Genomic DNA, 18,385 nt, shown 5'->3' with positions numbered 1-18,385 from the left:
AATTACATAAAAAATAATACTAAGAACTAATTTAATATTAAGAAATCACAACAATATAGATACCAAAAAATCATTACTAAAATTTAAATACAAACTTATAAATTAATAAAATAACAAAATCAATACATAATCATTTAACTTTAATTATTTTTCATCTAAATTATAAAAAAAATTTCCTTAATAAAATTTCCTCCTATCAAAATGTCCCTTAAATCAAAAAATAGAATTTCCCTAAATATATAAATATATATATTAAAAAATTAACCCTCACCGGTGTCTTCTAGTGCACCTTTAATTTCTCCTATGGTCTCACTCCTCAATCTCATTTAATTCCCTCTCCAATCCCAGCAGCAAACCCCTAAATTTCCCCAATCCATTCTCTGCCTCTGCCTCTTGTCCCAGTTCCTCACCGCCTCTTCTCATACCCTGACAGTGTCTTCCTTAAATTTTCTCTCTAGACCCTTACCCTTATCCCCTATATCTCCTCTCTCGATCTCTTATTGTGTGTTTGCTCATCTCTTTCAACCTTAAGTCTCATTGTCGTCTCTCGTCTGTCATCTCTCATCTCTCATTTTGGTTTCTCATTTCAAGTCCCAAGAGGTCGACAACTAGAACTTGACTGCCTGGCTTTCAGCCTTCTTGATCCAACTGAGAGATTCATTCTTAGGGGAATCGTAAGCTTAAAATAGATTTGTCAACAGAGGATGCCCTTCAAGAAAAAAGTCATGACACCACATTATCCCACTTTCTCATCTGTCTCCTGCAAAATTGAAAAATTTTCAACAAAAAAAGGTAATTGGGATGTTGAATTGCTTGCTTACCTTCATTCAATTACTTGTGTTTAATGTTGATTAAGGTTGAATTTGAGTGAATTGATGTCTCTAGCAATCTAGGTATTGTGTTTTTTGGACTGAATTTGTGAATTGACTAGCCGAGCCAATGATTTTTTTTTTTTGAATTTTTGGATGAAAAATGGAAAACGGAATATCGGGAATAGCATACCGTTATTGCTGCTATTCACCGTCACGCTGATTTTAGCAGCTACGATATGCCACTATTGTTGGGTTGAAGTTCTCCTTCGATTTTGCTTAATAGCGGTGACGGACAATGACGTTGCCACTAAATAGTGGCCGCTATACCATCACTCCACCGCTATTTAAATCTCAGTTGTCCACTGCCAAATTGTTTCATAAATGTTAGAATAAGAATAAGAAATGAAACTCAATTATGTCATTTAATTTCGAACAAAGTGAGATTTGAATCCAACTCTGAGTTTGAGTAGATGATACATGTATTTATTATTGAACCAAACGCGCGTATTGACTCGGTTTTTAAGTAGTTAATGAATCCATAAAAAAATTAATCACATTTATTAATTTTAATCTTTCTGTACCTCTAACACCAGTCTTCCAGACAGTGCTTGTGTACTTATGTCCAGAAAAAATGTTGTTGGAGACACTGAAGGAGAATTTGAGGCGATACCGGCTTCATTCCCTTAGCATAAACAGACTGCTCTTAGGCTTGGAAGCAAATGGAATTGGCAAGATAATGTCTGGTCGACCCCGACATAGGATTGAAAGTCGTGATATCTTAACTTCTGGTTCCGTGCTCAGTGTTCAAGAGACAAATTTTAGCTTCCATATTTTTAAAATTTAAATTCACATATTTGATAAAAAATAAAAAATATATTTTATATTTGAGGTGTCGATGCAAATTATAATACAATAAAATTTTTGTATTTTACATGTGTGTGAAATAAATTGACATAGATACACAAATTGTATATCTAAATTTAAGGTAAGTTTTTCTCAAATTCTTAGAAAAAAAATACTAAAACTATGCAATGGAAATGTATACTAGAACTCATGTAAGAAAAGAAAACTACCTCTAAGGAAAGCAGTTACGAATTGTAGCAGTTAAAAAGGAAGCTTCACTTTTAAATTTGGTTTTGTGGGCTTGAAATTGTACCAAATTAAGACGATTTTAACTAAAAAGTTTTGGATGCAAATTGATATTTTCTTTTATCCGTTGAGACGGGAAACATGACATTGGTATATGACATGAGACCAGACAGGAAGGACAGTTGGAACTAAAAGGATGGTTATTGAAAGTATGAAGTAGAAATTTCTATAGTCGGAGCAGCTGAGATAAAGTTTGCTGTATGGTCTTTGATGTATCTTTTATGTCAAATACGTATAAAATATAAAAATTATTATTATAATTAGTGTAAATTCATCAAACGCGAAATATATTTTTTTATTTTTATCAAATTTATATGCAATTTTTGCTGAAATTCTAAACTATATTACTTTTGTATCTTCACCGTTTAAAATTATCATTATCAGATCTATATGTTAGCTTCACCAAAATTTGCTCTTCAGCCCTTTCAACTTTACAACATCAAAGGTTCTGGACACTTGAGAGTTCTGGTTTAATAATTGTGGGCTTGAAGCTGTGGTTAGGCTTTTGGGTTCGAGCCATTCCCTTGTGGTGAGGTTGGCTTTAACACAGTGGTTAGGTTGGCTTGAACTAAGATAATTGAGCTGGCCCGAGTTTGGAGACATTCATAAATACTTGCTTGCAAAACTTCACCTCTACCAAACGTGAGAAATCATCTAATCAAGAAATGAATCTATTAGTACATCCCATCAACATTTAAGTCATCCTAAAGTTTTCAAGATTATATCTTTCATTTCATTTTCTTGGGTTCATAGAGCATAGCCACGAAGGAATCAACATGAAAATTTTGAAGTATTAAGAGTACAAGCAGCTGCCTTTGCTCCTGAAGTTAGTGCATCTGCATCAACAAGAAGTATAACTCCTGCAGAAGAACTAACTTGTGTGAAAAAGAAAAACCATTATCAGTTTGATTAATATCATAAAAAATTACTGTAAGATAGCAAAATTTGCCTGATTGGACCCACAAGTAAAATCATGCAACTTAAAACAGAACATAAAATAACTAGCAAAAACAGAACAAGGTAAATCATGTTAGCTAAAATCATTTGAGCATTTGTATTTTGTTAATAATAGTTACTGCTAGAAACTTTAAACATACCTCCACGAGAACTTTAGGATTTTGAAGGAAGGAGATCCAAATGCATCAATCCAGGAATTCTAACAAGCGTGAATCACCAAGCTTGTAAGTTTCACGTTGAGCTCCTTTAACTCTGTAGTAAAAGAAAGAGATGTTTGGAATATGCTTAATTTTCCAATGATCCGAACCTCCATCTGGCAACAACTTTCGAGCGAATTCTTTGGACATATCATTAAATGATAGAGTCTTAAGGCATTTTAGATCAGAAATGCTTGAAGGCATCTCCTCCAATTGGGAGCTAGGTCCAATTTCGAGATTCTCAAGAAGTGTTAATGCTCCTCCATCTATTATCAATCTACTCAATTCATTTAACTCGCAAAGACGAAGGTCTTGGAGTTTCCCAAAGTGATTCCTCTTAAAATGCAATTGAGCTCCATCATATCCCTCATAAAGCCCAAAGAACAATAACTTAGGTAGAGCACCAAGGATTTGAAGCGAATCATCTGATATTCTTGACCATTCCAAAGTAACTTTAGTGAGGTTCCTCAGTTGAGGAGAAATCCAATCAGGTAACTTTATTAATTTTCCTCGTAGCCTGAGACAACGAAGAAAAAGTGGAGGAGACGATATTGTGTGTAACTGAAGAAGTTCTTCCTCTTTGATTGAAGAAATTCTCAATGACTGAAGGTGGATCATCTGCTGTATAGCATCACACAAATCTTTCCCACTTTCTGATTTTAGTTTAGTGATGCATAGTTTTCTCAATTGCTTCAACCTTCCTAACTCACCAAAAAAGTTACCACCATTGTATGCCTCCATGTCCACATCATAAAGCTTTTCTAAGGACTCTAAGCTCCCAAAGTTCCCATATAATTTCATCCCTCTTCGAGTATTGATACTGTAGCTGCTTTGTGTATCTTTGTGGTAACATACAAGATATTGAAGATTAGAGAGCATGTTGATTTGAACCGGTAACTCACGTACCAAAGAACGTTTTAGGTCCAACGTTTGAAGCTTGTGCAATTTAGCAATAGATTTTGGGAGCATTTTTACCTTTGTATCTCTTATGCTTAAATATTTCAAATGCAACAAATTTCCCAATTCCTCGGGTATGTACTTCAATGGAACTCCTTCAAAGTCCAGTTCTTTCAACAATTTGAACTTCGTGAACAATAAAATGAACAAAGATTTAGGTAACTCTTCTATGTCAAAGAAAATAACTGAATGAGTTTGATAGTTACCAATAATTGTTGGGAAATTGCTTGCTTTGTTGTAGACGGAGAGGTTTCGAGCTACACCATTATGACTGATCAAATATTCTGGAGATGTTTGAATGAAGCTCAATTCTTCTGATTTTGAGAGAATAACTTCACGCATCAAATCATGGAGCCTACAGTTTCTAACATCGCCAATGGAATCAGTCCATGATACTTGAACCAAGCTTCTATTAATGAGCTCAGTTAAGTATTTTGTTGCAACTTCTTCCAGGGTCATGCCATTTCTTCCTTTCACCAAACCCTTTGCAATCCACATTCGAATTAGTCTCTTGCAGCTAATCGAGTAATCCTCCGGAAACATGCCCAGGTACAAGAAACAACCCTTGAGATAGTAAGGTAGATCATAATAACTGAAAGAAAGAATTTTTTTTATATATGAAAGATGTGGACTACTGTCTAACTCCCGACCGAGGCTATCAAGTAAGCGTTTCCAATGCAAAAATTCCCTGCCTTTAGTTGCCAGAAGTCCACCGATGGCAACAATTGCAAGGGGCAATCCTTCACATCTTTTGACTATATCAAAAGATAAATCCTTCAGCTCCTCAGGGCAATTTTTATTTTGATCAAACTGGAAAGCTATTCTGCATAAAAGCTCTTGGGCCAATTCTAGAGGAAGAGGTTTCAAGTTATGGACATGTACAAGTGAAGACTTCTTGCAAAATTCAGCAGTATTCATACTTCTTGTTGTCATCAAAATTTTACTGCCTTTTTTATTATCCAATAAAGCATATTCCATATCTCGCCAAAAATCTTCTTTCCATACATCATCAAACACAACAATATACCTCTTATCATGTAGATATTCTCTGCATTTGCTGATCAACTCTGCACCATCCATTGTATCAATCCCAATAGGAGGGGACTCGTTTCTAGACTCATAGATCTGATATATCATGGCCCTTAGCAGCACCTCCACCTTGTATGATTGAGAGACTGTCAGCCAAGCATGGCAGTCAAAGTGTCCTGTCATGATTTGATCATCAAAAACTTTCTTCACCAGAGTAGTCTTACCGACCCCTCCTAGTCCCACCAATGAAATAATTGTGCGTGTGAGCACTCCATCTACCATTCTACCAGTCAACTCTTCTCTAGATGAATCAATACCCACAAGTGCATCATCCTCGACAAAATGTAGTCCCATTCGAGGGTCCGATTGCTTATAACTATTCTCGATACCACCACCTGGCCCATGTTGTCTCAACGTGTTGAAGCCATATCTTTCACTTCTTTCCTTGATTTCATGTACTGATGTTTTGATATCTTTAATCTTTGACGCTATCCAGCGATTCTTTTTCACAGTCTTAACTAGACGAGCTATTTTGCCCAAAGAAGCCTTGAAACCATGCTGGTCACTATGTTGTGCGACATGATAAAGCATGTATTCATCCATAACATCTTCTATCTGATAAGCTACTTCCCTTACATGTTTCACCCATAATTGCAGGCCACCTTTGCTATCTTCCTTGTCCGCCATTGAATCTGCTTCTCTTAAGAAACAAGACATGTACTCCAGTTCAATCTGGATGTCTTCAACTTCATGCTTAAGCCCTCCAAGCAATTCCACCTCTGAACCAAGAAATGAAATCAACCTATCAAGAACAATACTCACAGCTACCTCAGCCATTGCTTCCTAATTCTGACGAACTTCTCAGGCTTTCAAGTCTTCCCAATGTTTAAGCAGACTTTTGATGATAGAAAGTCGGAAGTAAACGAATTTAAAGGGAAGAAAGCATGAGAGTATAGTTAAATCATTGAAATATTGGAGCAAATTTTGTCTTTTTCTTTTTTTTTTCACATTTGTCAGAGGAAACGTGTACTGCACTAAAACAAATGAGCCGTCCTGTAGAAGGCAAAAAACTTGAAATCCTGCATTGCACCAAAAAATCAAAGACTTATCATAAGAAAAATTATAAATCAAAGATAAAAAGTAACTCTTAAGCCATTAAAGTGTCTTGTCTCCAAAGGGTTCATTTTTTTTTTTTTTTTTTTTTTTTTTTAGAGTTTTGGATTTGTTGCTAAATAATTTTGCGGGCCAACAAATAAACAACTCTTGCCTGTGGCCCAAATCCTCGTCATCTCATTACTAATATTTTACCTGAAATTTCTTTTAATCTAATTTTATTTAAGTTTCTTAATTTAATTAAGACATTTTATTTACTTACTAATTGCAATAATGTCTATAAAAACATTGCACAAAGAAAAGAATTATGAACAAAGTTCCATTGTAAATAGTTAAGGGTCATCTATGTTGCTCTTACAAATATTCAATTAATGAAATCGTCAATTAATAATTTATATTCTGAAAATCAAAACCAATTTCAAGCCCCAAGTCTCTTATTAACCAAAAAAATTTAATTCAGAAAATTGAGTGCAAATTTAAGAGGAATCAAACTCTAACACACAGATAAATCAAGCATCTATTTGTCCACTTACAAATTTTTGTTTAACTTATATTCGTTTAATTAGTTTAATATCACTTTCCATAGTCCTTCCACAGCCACTTCCATCCCCAATGAATCCACATTTCTTTTAGAAAATCTCTTTGGAGAGGTTAAGGCTGTGAATGATGTCAAGGCCAATACATTGCCACTGTATAGAGACATAGGTTTCAGGGGAAAAAAATCAACATTACCATGCAACTTACTCAAATAGCCCATTTCAGAAACTTTCGCTTCATTACCATGGAATACACAATCTCAACATGACAAACGTGGATAGCTACTACCAAGTTTGCAATCTATCACCAGAAGACTTATGGATACTTCTGATACAACACTGATTCTCTGAAAACAAAGTAGAGACAATATGGTAGCTTGCCTTCATTATTCAGGTTTCCATGAAAACTGGGAGGAGTTTCAGATTCATGATAGGCAGCCACAGTTCCACCGTATCTATCTCCCTTCACGGCATCTGCTGAAGCAATGGATTCTAGCTCAGTCATCTCTTCAGGTGTTAATTTTATGGACAAAGCTCCGATGTTGTGGCTGAAGTTTTCAGTTTTGCAGGTTCCAGGAATGGGACAGACATCATTCCCTTGGGGATGAACCCATGCCAATGCAACCTGTGATGGGGTGCACCCCTTCTTTGCTGCTATCTCATTAACTCACCTATAAAGGCGTTTGTTGTGCTCGAGATTTTTAGGTTGGAAACTTGGTAGATACTGTGACAATTGAAAATCCATTCACATGATTGTCATGAAAAATAAAGATAATCTGCAGTCGACCATTACTTTCTGCAAATAATACAGATTTAGGATTCAAGGCATTTAAGATACTGTTTGGCAATTCATGCCACCAGTAGTTGTCAAAATGGACCTCATTTAATTGCCCAAATACAGAAAAGATCTTTTATCCTCAAATTTGATTTAAATAGAAGGCTAAATGCCTATTTCAGAAAGATTTCAATGGGGTACTAATTTTGAAACAAACAATTAGCCATGCAGATCCTTAAAAGTATGTCCATGTACTGCAGAGTTCAGTCATTAACTTCAACCGTTAAAATTAGGACTAATGGAACCTAGAGCTTAACTAAGTTGGTTCATGTAATCGCCCTCAAAAGATGGCATCCAGTAGGTCTGGGATTTAAATCCCAGCATTTGCAACCTCTTTCCCTATCCCGAGACTACAGCCTCCTTTGTACAAAAAAAAAATTAGGACTAATGCTCTTTACCTAATTTATACATCACTTGGTACATTTGATACAGAATTCTCAAATACAAGTAACAGATGTCTCATCTGTGACTCAGATCTCAGCTGAAGTAAACAAATCTCCTCTACAAACTTCCCTGAAGTTTTCATTAAAAGACGCATCATATGATTGCAAACCGCTGCTAAGTGAGAAGTAATGGATATTAGTCAATGGCTCACTAGAGACACTTGCAGTCTTGCAAACTCAAGGAAGGGGCCATATTGGGGACATAAAGGTATAGTCAGCCCTCTGTTATTGGAAGGGATCTGAAGCTTAACATGCCTGCATATTATTTCACTTGAAAGTTGCCTGATGCATATGATTTCATTATATAATGGAGTGGATATGACACAAAAGGGAAAAAGGTTATGAACATTCTCAAACTTCAATTCTTAACTAATCCACCCTTACTATACTGCACAGTTGGATAATATACACTTAGACAGTAAACACTGACATCTAATTAAACCCAATTCACATGAGAATCCCACTAAATTGGAAAGAACAAGACTGCTAGCATTGAGGCACTTAGAGACTAAATTTGGGTGGTTTTCATTACAGAGTAAGCTAACAAAGTGGCAAATGTTGCAAAACAACTTAAGCATAAAAATTATTTGGCTCTCAGATGTAAAAGCTCTTGTCTTGTCAGTAACCTCCTATGCTCTCTTAGGCTAGAATTGAAAATCTAGAATACCATAATTTTTTTTTTTTTTGAATATTTGAGACCGTCAGGCACACGGCTAATGAAACTAAGAGTCAGTACTCTATCAATAGGCACATAGTTGTTGGCTAATACCATAAAATTTAATATGTCTAAAGATTTCTTTGGTACACAAGATGATGATAGAATATGATAAGATAATATTAAAAATAAGATTAGATAAAAATAATCATCTCCACTTTGGGAGAATTGAATTATCCTACACTAAGAGAATGATTAATCCTCTTTATAATCGTATCACTTTCTTTAGATAGAAACCAAACACAATATAAAATTATTATCATCCTATCCTATTTGAATCATTATCATCCCATTTTATTTATCATCTTATGCACCAAACAGTACCTAAAAGTACAGATAATCATTTCTTATGGATAAGTATCTGATAGACTTTCAAATTTTCATATAGTAGGAAACAGCTTTGGAAATTTGTCCATCAATAATGTTAACTTTTTGAAATCTTGTAATGGTGTCAATTGTTTAGTCAAAAACCTTGTGAAACTTCTTTGAAACAAGAAGAGATATCTTACCTACTATATCTAATGTTTTTGCATAAATGATATGATAATGAAATGAAGTACCAAAGTGTTTTCTTAGCTCATATCTCTTGTTTTGCTCTCTACAGTGTTCATTTTATTTTTTTTTCTCAATATCATAACATGGTATTACAGCATTAAAAGTGATCTTAAGGACTGTAAGTTAGAGTGCAAATCAAAAAATTTTCCTTCCTCAAAACCTTAAAACCTTTAGAACTTATTGCATGGCTTCTAGTAATTTTACAACTCCATCACCTCCTATTTTTATGGGAGAAAATTATCCCATTTGGTCAATAAAAATGAAGTCATATTTGAGAGCATTTGATTTGTGGGAAGTAGTGGAAACAATAAGAGATCCATCACCTTAAAAGCGAATCCAATAGTTGCTCAAATTAAATAACACAGTAAGGAGGTTTTCAAAAGATACAAAGCTTTGTCCTGCATCCACTTAGCTATGCCAGATGTGATTTTCACAGAATAATGACTTGTGAAACAGCCAAAAAAGCATAGGACAAACTTAAGGAAAAGTTCCATGGGAGTGATAGAAGAAAGCAAATTCATGTGCTCAACTTATAGAAGGAGTTTGAGGTTATAAAGATGAAAGACATTGAGATTGTCAAGGAGTATTCTGACAGACTCATGAAGGTGGTTGACCAATTAAGACTGCATGGAAAAGAATTGTCAAATAAAAAGATTGTTGAAAAGGTGCTTGTAAGTGTTTCTGAGAGGTTTGAATAAAAAAGTTCCTTTCTGAAATATTCAAAAGATCTGTCTAAGCTTACTTTTACAGAAGTTATGAATGCTCTTCAAGCTTTGGAGCAAAGAAAAGCTATCAAACTTGAAGAAGCATTAGAAAGAGCCTTTCAAGCAAGGCTTAAGGAAAAACATGCAGTCAACAATGAAGGCATCAAGCAATCTAAAGTAAAAAAAAAAAAGAAAAAAAAGTAGATGACAATAAAATAGGAGACAAAAGAGGAAGGTATCCACTTTGTCCTTAATACAAAAAGAAAAACCATATTGGGAACTACTGCTGGTTCAAGCTTGAAGTTAAATATAAAGCATGCAATCAGCTTGGTTATATGGAAAAGTTTGTAAAAACAAAGCAAACTAGCAAGGAACATGAGCTTAAGTTGCTGAAAAGCATGAGGGAGATGAGGAGAGGCTTTTTATTGCTATATGTTATGCAGCTAATAGTAGCAAAAAAGCTTGGTTGATAGACAATGGTTGCACCCATCACATGACCCAAGATACTAACATATTCAAGGATCTTTAAGAAGCTGGACAACTCATATATCTTAAAAGTAAGATTAGTAATGGAGAATATATTGATGTCAAAGGAAAATGTGTTGTTGCAGTGGAAACTCCCTCAGGTACAAAACTTATTTATTATGTTTTATTTGTGTAAAAAATTAGTCAAAGCCTTTTAAGTGTAGGACAAATGCTTGAAAAGGATTATGTCTTGCATTTTAAAAACATGTCATGCATCACATTTGATCTATCTGGTTGTGAATTGATGTTAGTCAAGATGAAACAAAAAGTTTTCTAATTGAGTAGAAACAAACAAAAATGCATCCTTACTCCAATACAGTAGATGATTCTGATTTGTGGCACAAAAGGTTAGGCCACTTTAGTTATTCAACTTTGAAGAACATGTATGTGAATAATTTGGTTCAGAATTTTCCTAGCATATATGATAAAAATGATATGTGTTGTATGTCAATATGGCAAGCAAAAGAAGTTGTCATTTCCACCAAAAGCAAATTGGAAAGCTTAAAAAAAGTTACAGTTGGTGCAAACTGACATGTTTGGTCTAATGAAGACAACATCTTTGAATGACAACAAATACTTTCTATTATTTATTGATGACTTTATAAGGATGTGGTGTGTTTTTCTTGAAGCAAAAATCAAAGGTGTTTGCTACATTTCAAAATTTTAAATCTTTGGTTAAAAAGTAAGTCGGCTATCAAATTTTGAAGCTCAAGTCTAATAATGGAGCTAAGTATACCTCAAGGGAGTTTAACAAGTTTTGCGAGCAAGCTGGGATTGAATATCAATTAACTATTCCTTACATTCTTCAACAAAATGGTATGAATGAAAGAAAAAATAGAATAGTCATCGAAATGGCAAGGTGTTTATTGTTTGAAAAAATTGTCTTAGAAATTTTAGGCTGAAGCAATCAATACCTCAGTTTATTTGTTGAATATACTGCCTATAAGAGCATTGCAAGGCAAAACTCCTTATGAAGCATGGCATGGAGTAAAGCTTTCAGTTAAGCATTTTAGAATATTTGGTTGTGTTTGCCATGTTCATATACCAGATGTCAAAAAGGAAAAATTAGATCAAAAGGAAAAAACTAGGATATTTTTAGGGTACAACAACAACTCTAAAGGTTATAAAATCTATAATGTAAAATCTAAAAAAATCTTTGTTAGCAGAAATATGAAGTTTGATAAGCTAGGAAGTTGGAATAGGGAAAAAGAAAAAGCCATAACCTCTAGTCAGTCAAGAATTTTTTAGAAACAATATAAAGAGCCTGACAATGACACTGAAGTTCCAATCAGAGGCACAATAACTATAGAGGAGATCTACGCCATATGTAATCTCGTTGCTTTGGAACCTTCAAGCTATGATGATGTTACAAAAGTAAATGATCTGAGGACTATTATGAATGAGAAGATCAATATGATACAAAAAAAATAAAACCTGGCAACTTGTTGATAAACCATACTATCAAAAGGTGATTAGAGTAAAATAGGTTTATATAACCAAGCTAAATCCAGATGGTTCAATAAAAAAACTCAAAGCTAGATTAGTTGTTAAAGGCTATTCACAACAACAATGTGTTAATTTTTTAGACACTTTTGCTCCCGTGGCAAGACATGATACAATCAAACTTTTAGTAGCTTTGCCAGCTAAAATGGGATGGAAAATTTATCATTTATATGTGAAATCAACATTCTTGAATGGATTGCTTGAAAAGGATATTTATGTTGAACAACCAGAAAGTTTTCACATTGCAGGCAATGAAAATAAAGTCTACAAGTTTCACAAGGCTTTTTATGGCCTAAAACAAGCACTAAAAGCTTGGTATAGCAGAATTGATGCCTATCTCCTCTTTAAAAAAAAGTGAAAGTGAAGCTACTCTACATGTAAACAAGTCTGAAATTAAAGTGTAGCTTATTGTGTCATTATATGTGGATGACTTGTTAGTCACAGATGGTGATGAAGGTTTTCTGAAGCAATTCAAGTTGAATACGAAAAAAGAGTTTGAAATGTTTGACTTAGGCAAAATGAGATATTTTCTTGCAATAGAAATCCATCAAGATGATATTGGGACTTTCATTTCACAAAGAAAATATGCTTTGGAAATATTGAAAAAATTCAATATGGAAAAGTGCAAATCGGTGGCTATATTATTGGTAGCTAATGAAAAATTGTTAAAGAATGACATTGCAAGCAAGGCTGATGGTTTTATATACAAAAGTTTAATTGGGAATTTGTTGTATCTTTCAACCATTAGACCTGATATAATGTACTCAACAAGTTTCCTTTCAAGATTCACGTAATTTCCTAGTCAAGTAAAAAAGTTTTGAGATATATCAGAGGTATAGTTGATTTTGGAAATGGTACTTAAAGAATAAAAGCAATAAGCTTGAAGGATATATAGATAGTGATTGGGCAAAAAGTGTAGATTCCAAAAGCACTTCAGGTTATGTTTTTTCTTTTAGCAGCGGTGTTTTCTCTTGAAATTAAAAAAAGTAAGACGTAATGGCTCAATCTTCAGTTGAAACTAAGTATGTTTCTACTATAGTAGTAAACCAAACGATTTGGCTTAAAAATGTTTTGACAAATTTGGAGCAATACCATAGCAAAGCTACTGTAATATGGATTGACAAAAAATCTGCTATAGCCATCACAAAGAATCTAGTGCAATATGACAAAACCAAGCATATCAATGTGAAGTTTCATACAATTAGAGAAACTGAAAAAATTTTGAAGTAAATTTAATGCATTACAACTCTGAGTATCAGATTGCTGACATAATAACCAAAGCTCTTCTAAAAGCAAGGTTCGAATTTTTTAAAGCTAAGCTTAGAGTCTCAAAAAAAAATCTCAAAGAAAAGTGCTAGACTTTGAGATTTTTCTATAGTAGGATAATAGCTTTGAAAATTTGTCTATTAATAATATTAACTTTTTGAAATCTTGTAATGGTGTCAATTGTTTAGTCGAAAACCATGTAAAACTTTTTTGAAACAAGGAGATATATCTTAACTACTACATCTAATGTTTTTGTATAAATGATATGATAATGAAATAAAGTACCTGAGTGTTTTTCTAGCTCATATCTCTTATTTTGCTCTTTACAATGCTCATTTCATTTTTCTTTCTCAATATCATAACAGTATTAAATTGTGAAAAGTAGCTACAAACCTTTCTGTAGTCATCATTGGAAGAAGTTTCCACCATTTTAGGCCTTAATGAAGGGAGTCCTTTCTCCAGAGGGCTACAAGCAATGATCCCAATCCCAAGTTCCTTAAAAAATTAAAAACAATCACATAAAATAAGAATTTCAATAAAAAAATTTCAAAAATAAAAAATTATTGGTCCAATGGATAAATAACCTCCAAGTAGGAATGATGTCTGCCTCAACATCCCTAGACCACAATGACCATTCTGATTGTAAAGCATTTATTGGATGAACAACATGTGCCTTCCTAATTGTTGATGTAGAAGCCTTATATAAACCTATGTACTTTACTTTACCTTCTTCAACTAGTTTCTTAAGTTTTTCCATCTATAGGTAAAAAAAAAAAGCAACAATAATAAAAGTATAAAAAATGATAAAAGTCAAAACAAAAAAAAAATCATGACTTCATAGGAACCCTGGTATCAATTCGATACTGGTAATAAAGATCAATACAATCAATATTAAGACACTTCAAACTACCTTCACAGGTCACCCCAACATAAGCATGGTCACCACAGATTTCCTTCTTGCCATCACTATGGTCTATACCAAACTTAGTAGCCAATTCAACCCTGTCTTTGACACCACCTTTTAAGGCTTTACAAAGGATAATTTCATTGGTATAAAGACCGTAAGCATAAGAGGCACAAAGAAAGGTAACCCCAAAGTTGATAGCATGGTGGATTAGAGTAATCATGTTAGATTTATTAGGAAATCAACATACACACGCAACACCCACACACAAAATAGCAAGTTCAAATTAAGAATAAGAACACACAAAATATTTATTTTAGCCTAACTTAAAAATGACCTATTTTAAATCCAATCCACTAACAAATAAATCTTTACAACTGTGAGACTTTTAGAATGAAAAAAGTCACCTAAAATTCTTTGCTCAAAACTTAATTCAAAACTCAATTACACCATTTAATAACCTACTCACTTAGCTATTATCTTGGTATCTAATTATCTAGGATTATCAAACTAAAATTAAAATATCTTATTTATAATGGTGACACCCTTTATACATTTACTAAACTCTCGATGTGGGATATAAGACAAACTCAAACTCTTATAACTTCACTTAACTTTCGATAAAGGATTATGATATTCAAGGCAAATTTCAACAAATCTTTCCTTGACTTGAATCTCTAAACACTTTAATAGTATCTGTAAAACTAACACGCTTACTTTTCTTATTTTCTTTCATCATAGGAATCCCAGCACCTGAGCTTTCATCAAGTATGTATAAGTGATTTTTAACCATATTTCCTTATAAAATCACTTTACCATTCTTGTACATTTTTAATGAATCATTACTACCATAGTATATGTACCCTCGAGAAAGTAACTCACCCAAAACAATCAAATTATAGCTACAACTCAGTACATACCTTACATGATGAAGCGTCATAATAATATCATTTTGAGATCTAAGGCGAACACTCTCAATGCCTTGAATTTGCACCTTTTCATTATTGGTAACCATAATATCCCTACATTTCGCATTCTCTTCCAACTCCACAAAGCAAGTCGTATCATTGTAACATGGACTGTAGCAACTAAATCTAAAACCTAACCTTTATCATCTTTCAAAGTCTGAATCTCATCCACAAAAATCGTTAAAATGACATCATCATCATCAGACCCAATAACAGCAGTATCATTCTTTTTTTTATCCGATTTTTTTCATCATTCACCTTTTTAAAAATAGTCATATCCCTTCTTAGCTTATTGCAGCGCACTTGGATATATCATCTTTCACACAATAATAACATTTTATGTCATTATAATCTCTATCTCTTGACTTGGATCTCTTTTTTGATTCATTAATTCTTTTTTTAGTCCTCCCTTAATCAAAATTCTCTACAGCTAATGTACTCATCCTAGATGATGAGTTTTGTATTCTCATAAACTTTTCGTTCTCATGCAATAGGATAATCACATCATCCAACTTCAAAATAAACTTATCCACTAATAAAGTCTAAACTAAAGGCCTATAAGACTTGGGCAAAGATGGTAACAAAATTAAAGCTTTTTCTTTATCTTTTAACTCATCAATAGAAACTGATAACAATTGATAAACGAATTTATTAAACTCATTTAGGTGATTATGAAGACTCATACCTTCTTTCATCTTCAAAGAATACATATATATCTTCAAATATAATCTATTACTCAACGACTTCGATGTATAAATACCCTCAAGCATATCTTATAAACTTTTTAGAGTACTTTTAGTCAACACACTATATTTTACCTCTAGGGCTAATGTCAATCTAATAGTACTAATAGCTTTTTTCTGAATTCTATTCCAATTACTATTAGACATTTCTTTAGGCTTACTACTCTATAATGTCTGATCTAACTCTTATTGTACTAATAGATCTTGAATTGTATTTTACCATAATATAAAATTACTCTTTTTATCAAATAACGAAATATCAAACTTGGGCATAAACATACTAGACATACATTTTTCAAACATCTTGAAACACTTACTTCACAATCTTTTAGTCCTACCTCTTCTTCTCGCAAACTTCAAACCTCAAACTTCGCTTTGATACCACTTGTTTAGAAATCAACATGCATACACAGCACCCACACACAAAATAACAAGCTTAAATTAAGAATAATAATATAAAAATATATTTATTTAAGCCTAACTAAAAAATGACATACTCCAAACTTAATCCATTAGCAAATGAATCTTTACAACTGTGAAACTTTTAGAATAAGAAAAGTCACTTAAAACTTTTTACGCAAAACTTAACCTAAAACTCAATTACACCTTTTAATAACCTATTCATTTAGCTATTCTCTTGGTGTCTAACTATCTGGGATTATAAAACTAAAACCATAATATCTTATTTATAAATGTGAAACAATTTATATCTTTACTAAACTTTCGATGTAGGATAAAAGATAAACTCAAACTTTAATAACTTTACTTAACTTTTGATGTGGGATTATGAGAATCAAGGTAAATCCTAACAAGATTTAAGCTTTGAAGGACCATAAAAAGCTAACATCCCCAAGCATCCAAGGCCTTGAGTTGACACTTCCAAGCCTTCAGAAACTAACTTTATTTTTCCAACTTTTTCAATTGCCATGTTTCACTGATGGTTGAGTGTGAAAAGCTATGCTATATGGATTTGTGGTGTTGGGGATAAAGGTTCAATATTGTTAAGTAATGAGTGAGAATGGTAAGGGGAGACATAAATTGAAACCCATGATGTAAGGTTACATGTTACACAGATTGATGATTTATATATATTATTGTAATATTCAAGAAAATTATAAAGAAAGCCAAATAGGACCTTACATCTTAGTATTTAGAGGTTTTTAAGAAATTCTTTGCTACATAAATAATTTATGAATTTTATAAGAAAACATAAGTAATTTATGCATGTTATAAGAAGTTTTGAAAAATTATTTGCTACATAAGTAAATTATGTAAAAAAATTTTACATAAGTAAATTATGATGTCAACAACTTAACATCACCATTTTTCTCTTTTCCTAAAAATTAAAGATTATGGTAGAATAAATATTTGTTTATCAAAAGAATGCCAAATATGGATAAAGAGGACAATAAAATTGAATTTAAATTTTAGTTAAATTAATTTATATATTCATTTTTAAAAAATAAAATTTAATAAATCTTAAATTATTAATAAAAAATTTGAAATTCAAATTCTAACACTTATAGTTTTTTTCTCATCTTCGAACTATGATATTTTTTTATAAAAAATTTATTTTTAATCTCACATTTAATTTGTTCACCAATGATTTGTTAGTAACAGTAAAGAAAAATCAAATTAGAAAACATTACTAATTAATTATGATTAATAGTAATTATAATTTCTTGAACCCTATTAATTTCTTATCACACCCATCATTTATGTGAAATGAAAAAATCATAATTATTTTTGTAACCATAAAATAACAATTGATGTTAAATGAATTTTATAATAAACTATCAAAAGCAACCAATACTACTAAAAAGACATCAGGATTGCATCTAACATTGGATTTTTCTTAGGGCCAAAACCTAACATTGGTTTTATCTAGCTTTCTTGAAATTTTCTTTCAAAATTGAAATCTCAAAAATGAATATAAGTATATATATATATATATATATATATATATATATATATTGTAAACATATCTGGAAGAGCTAACCATTTGAAACCCTAATTTTTGTTATATTTTATTGGGTGGGTGGGATGATAAGTACATTTAGTATTAGGTTTTTTTTTTTTAGATTTAGTATTAATTTTTGCTTTAAAAAAATTGTAATTTGAGGATAAAAAAACAAATTATATATGTTGAAATTTAAATTTTAGACATAATCTATATATGCTAAATATGAATTACTACATCAATTGTTATGAGATATTTGATTTGTAATTGATTATTCTGAACTAATTTGTTCCATTTTGCTTATTTCTTGCTTACACTTATAGATACTAGTTTTCTTGACACGTGCTATGCATGTGATTTTTAACTAAATTGTAATTATAATATAATTAAATAATTTTAGTTTTTTTTTGTAGTAATAAAATTGAAATTATCATCGTAATACTAAATTAAATTAAAAATGTGAAGTTTTAATATAAATAAATATATGATTTTTCAATCTTTTTTATTTTTTATT

At 32.2% G+C, this 18,385-nt stretch overlaps 1 protein-coding gene, 1 long non-coding RNA gene and 1 pseudogene across 4 annotated transcripts; 1 reads left to right on the top strand and 2 right to left on the bottom strand.

Moving 5' to 3' along the window:
- The first annotated feature begins 264 nt into the window (after window positions 1-264).
- On the top strand, window positions 265-1,743 carry LOC149519021 (uncharacterized). 2 transcript variants are annotated; one of them, XR_016341906.1, is made up of 2 exons: window positions 265-792; window positions 1,418-1,743. It is a non-coding gene; the product is annotated as an uncharacterized LOC149519021 (long non-coding RNA). The 2 variants fall into 2 exon arrangements; XR_016341905.1 differs by having other exon boundaries at window positions 1,414-1,743.
- A 587-nt stretch (window positions 1,744-2,330) lies between these two features.
- On the bottom strand, window positions 2,331-6,141 carry LOC149519020 (disease resistance protein RPM1-like). Of its 2 annotated transcripts, none has more exons than XM_089759008.1 (2): window positions 3,059-6,141; window positions 2,331-2,821 (listed from the first exon to the last, which is right to left on the bottom strand). In XM_089759008.1, exon 1 carries the CDS (start codon window positions 5,936-5,938, stop codon window positions 3,104-3,106), a length of 2,835 nt encoding a protein of 944 aa, XP_089615134.1. In that variant the 5' UTR covers window positions 5,939-6,141; the 3' UTR covers window positions 2,331-2,821; window positions 3,059-3,103. The 2 variants fall into 2 exon arrangements, with proteins under 2 accessions (XP_089615134.1, XP_089615135.1); XM_089759009.1 differs by having other exon boundaries at window positions 2,331-2,832; window positions 3,059-6,093.
- Window positions 6,142-6,935: 794 nt separating this feature from the next.
- Window positions 6,936-17,114, bottom strand: LOC149519019 (auxin-induced protein PCNT115-like; annotated as a pseudogene).
- Between the last annotated feature and the right edge of the window lie 1,271 nt (window positions 17,115-18,385).

The sequence above is a fragment of the Durio zibethinus genome, chromosome 4 (assembly GCF_047325235.1).
Source record: "Durio zibethinus cultivar Kanyao isolate XHJ-2024 chromosome 4, ASM4732523v1, whole genome shotgun sequence".
NCBI classification, from domain to species: domain Eukaryota; kingdom Viridiplantae; phylum Streptophyta; class Magnoliopsida; order Malvales; family Malvaceae; genus Durio; species Durio zibethinus.
The sequence above is the reverse complement of the archived record's forward strand: the minus strand, read 5'-3'. Positions and strand labels throughout refer to the sequence as shown.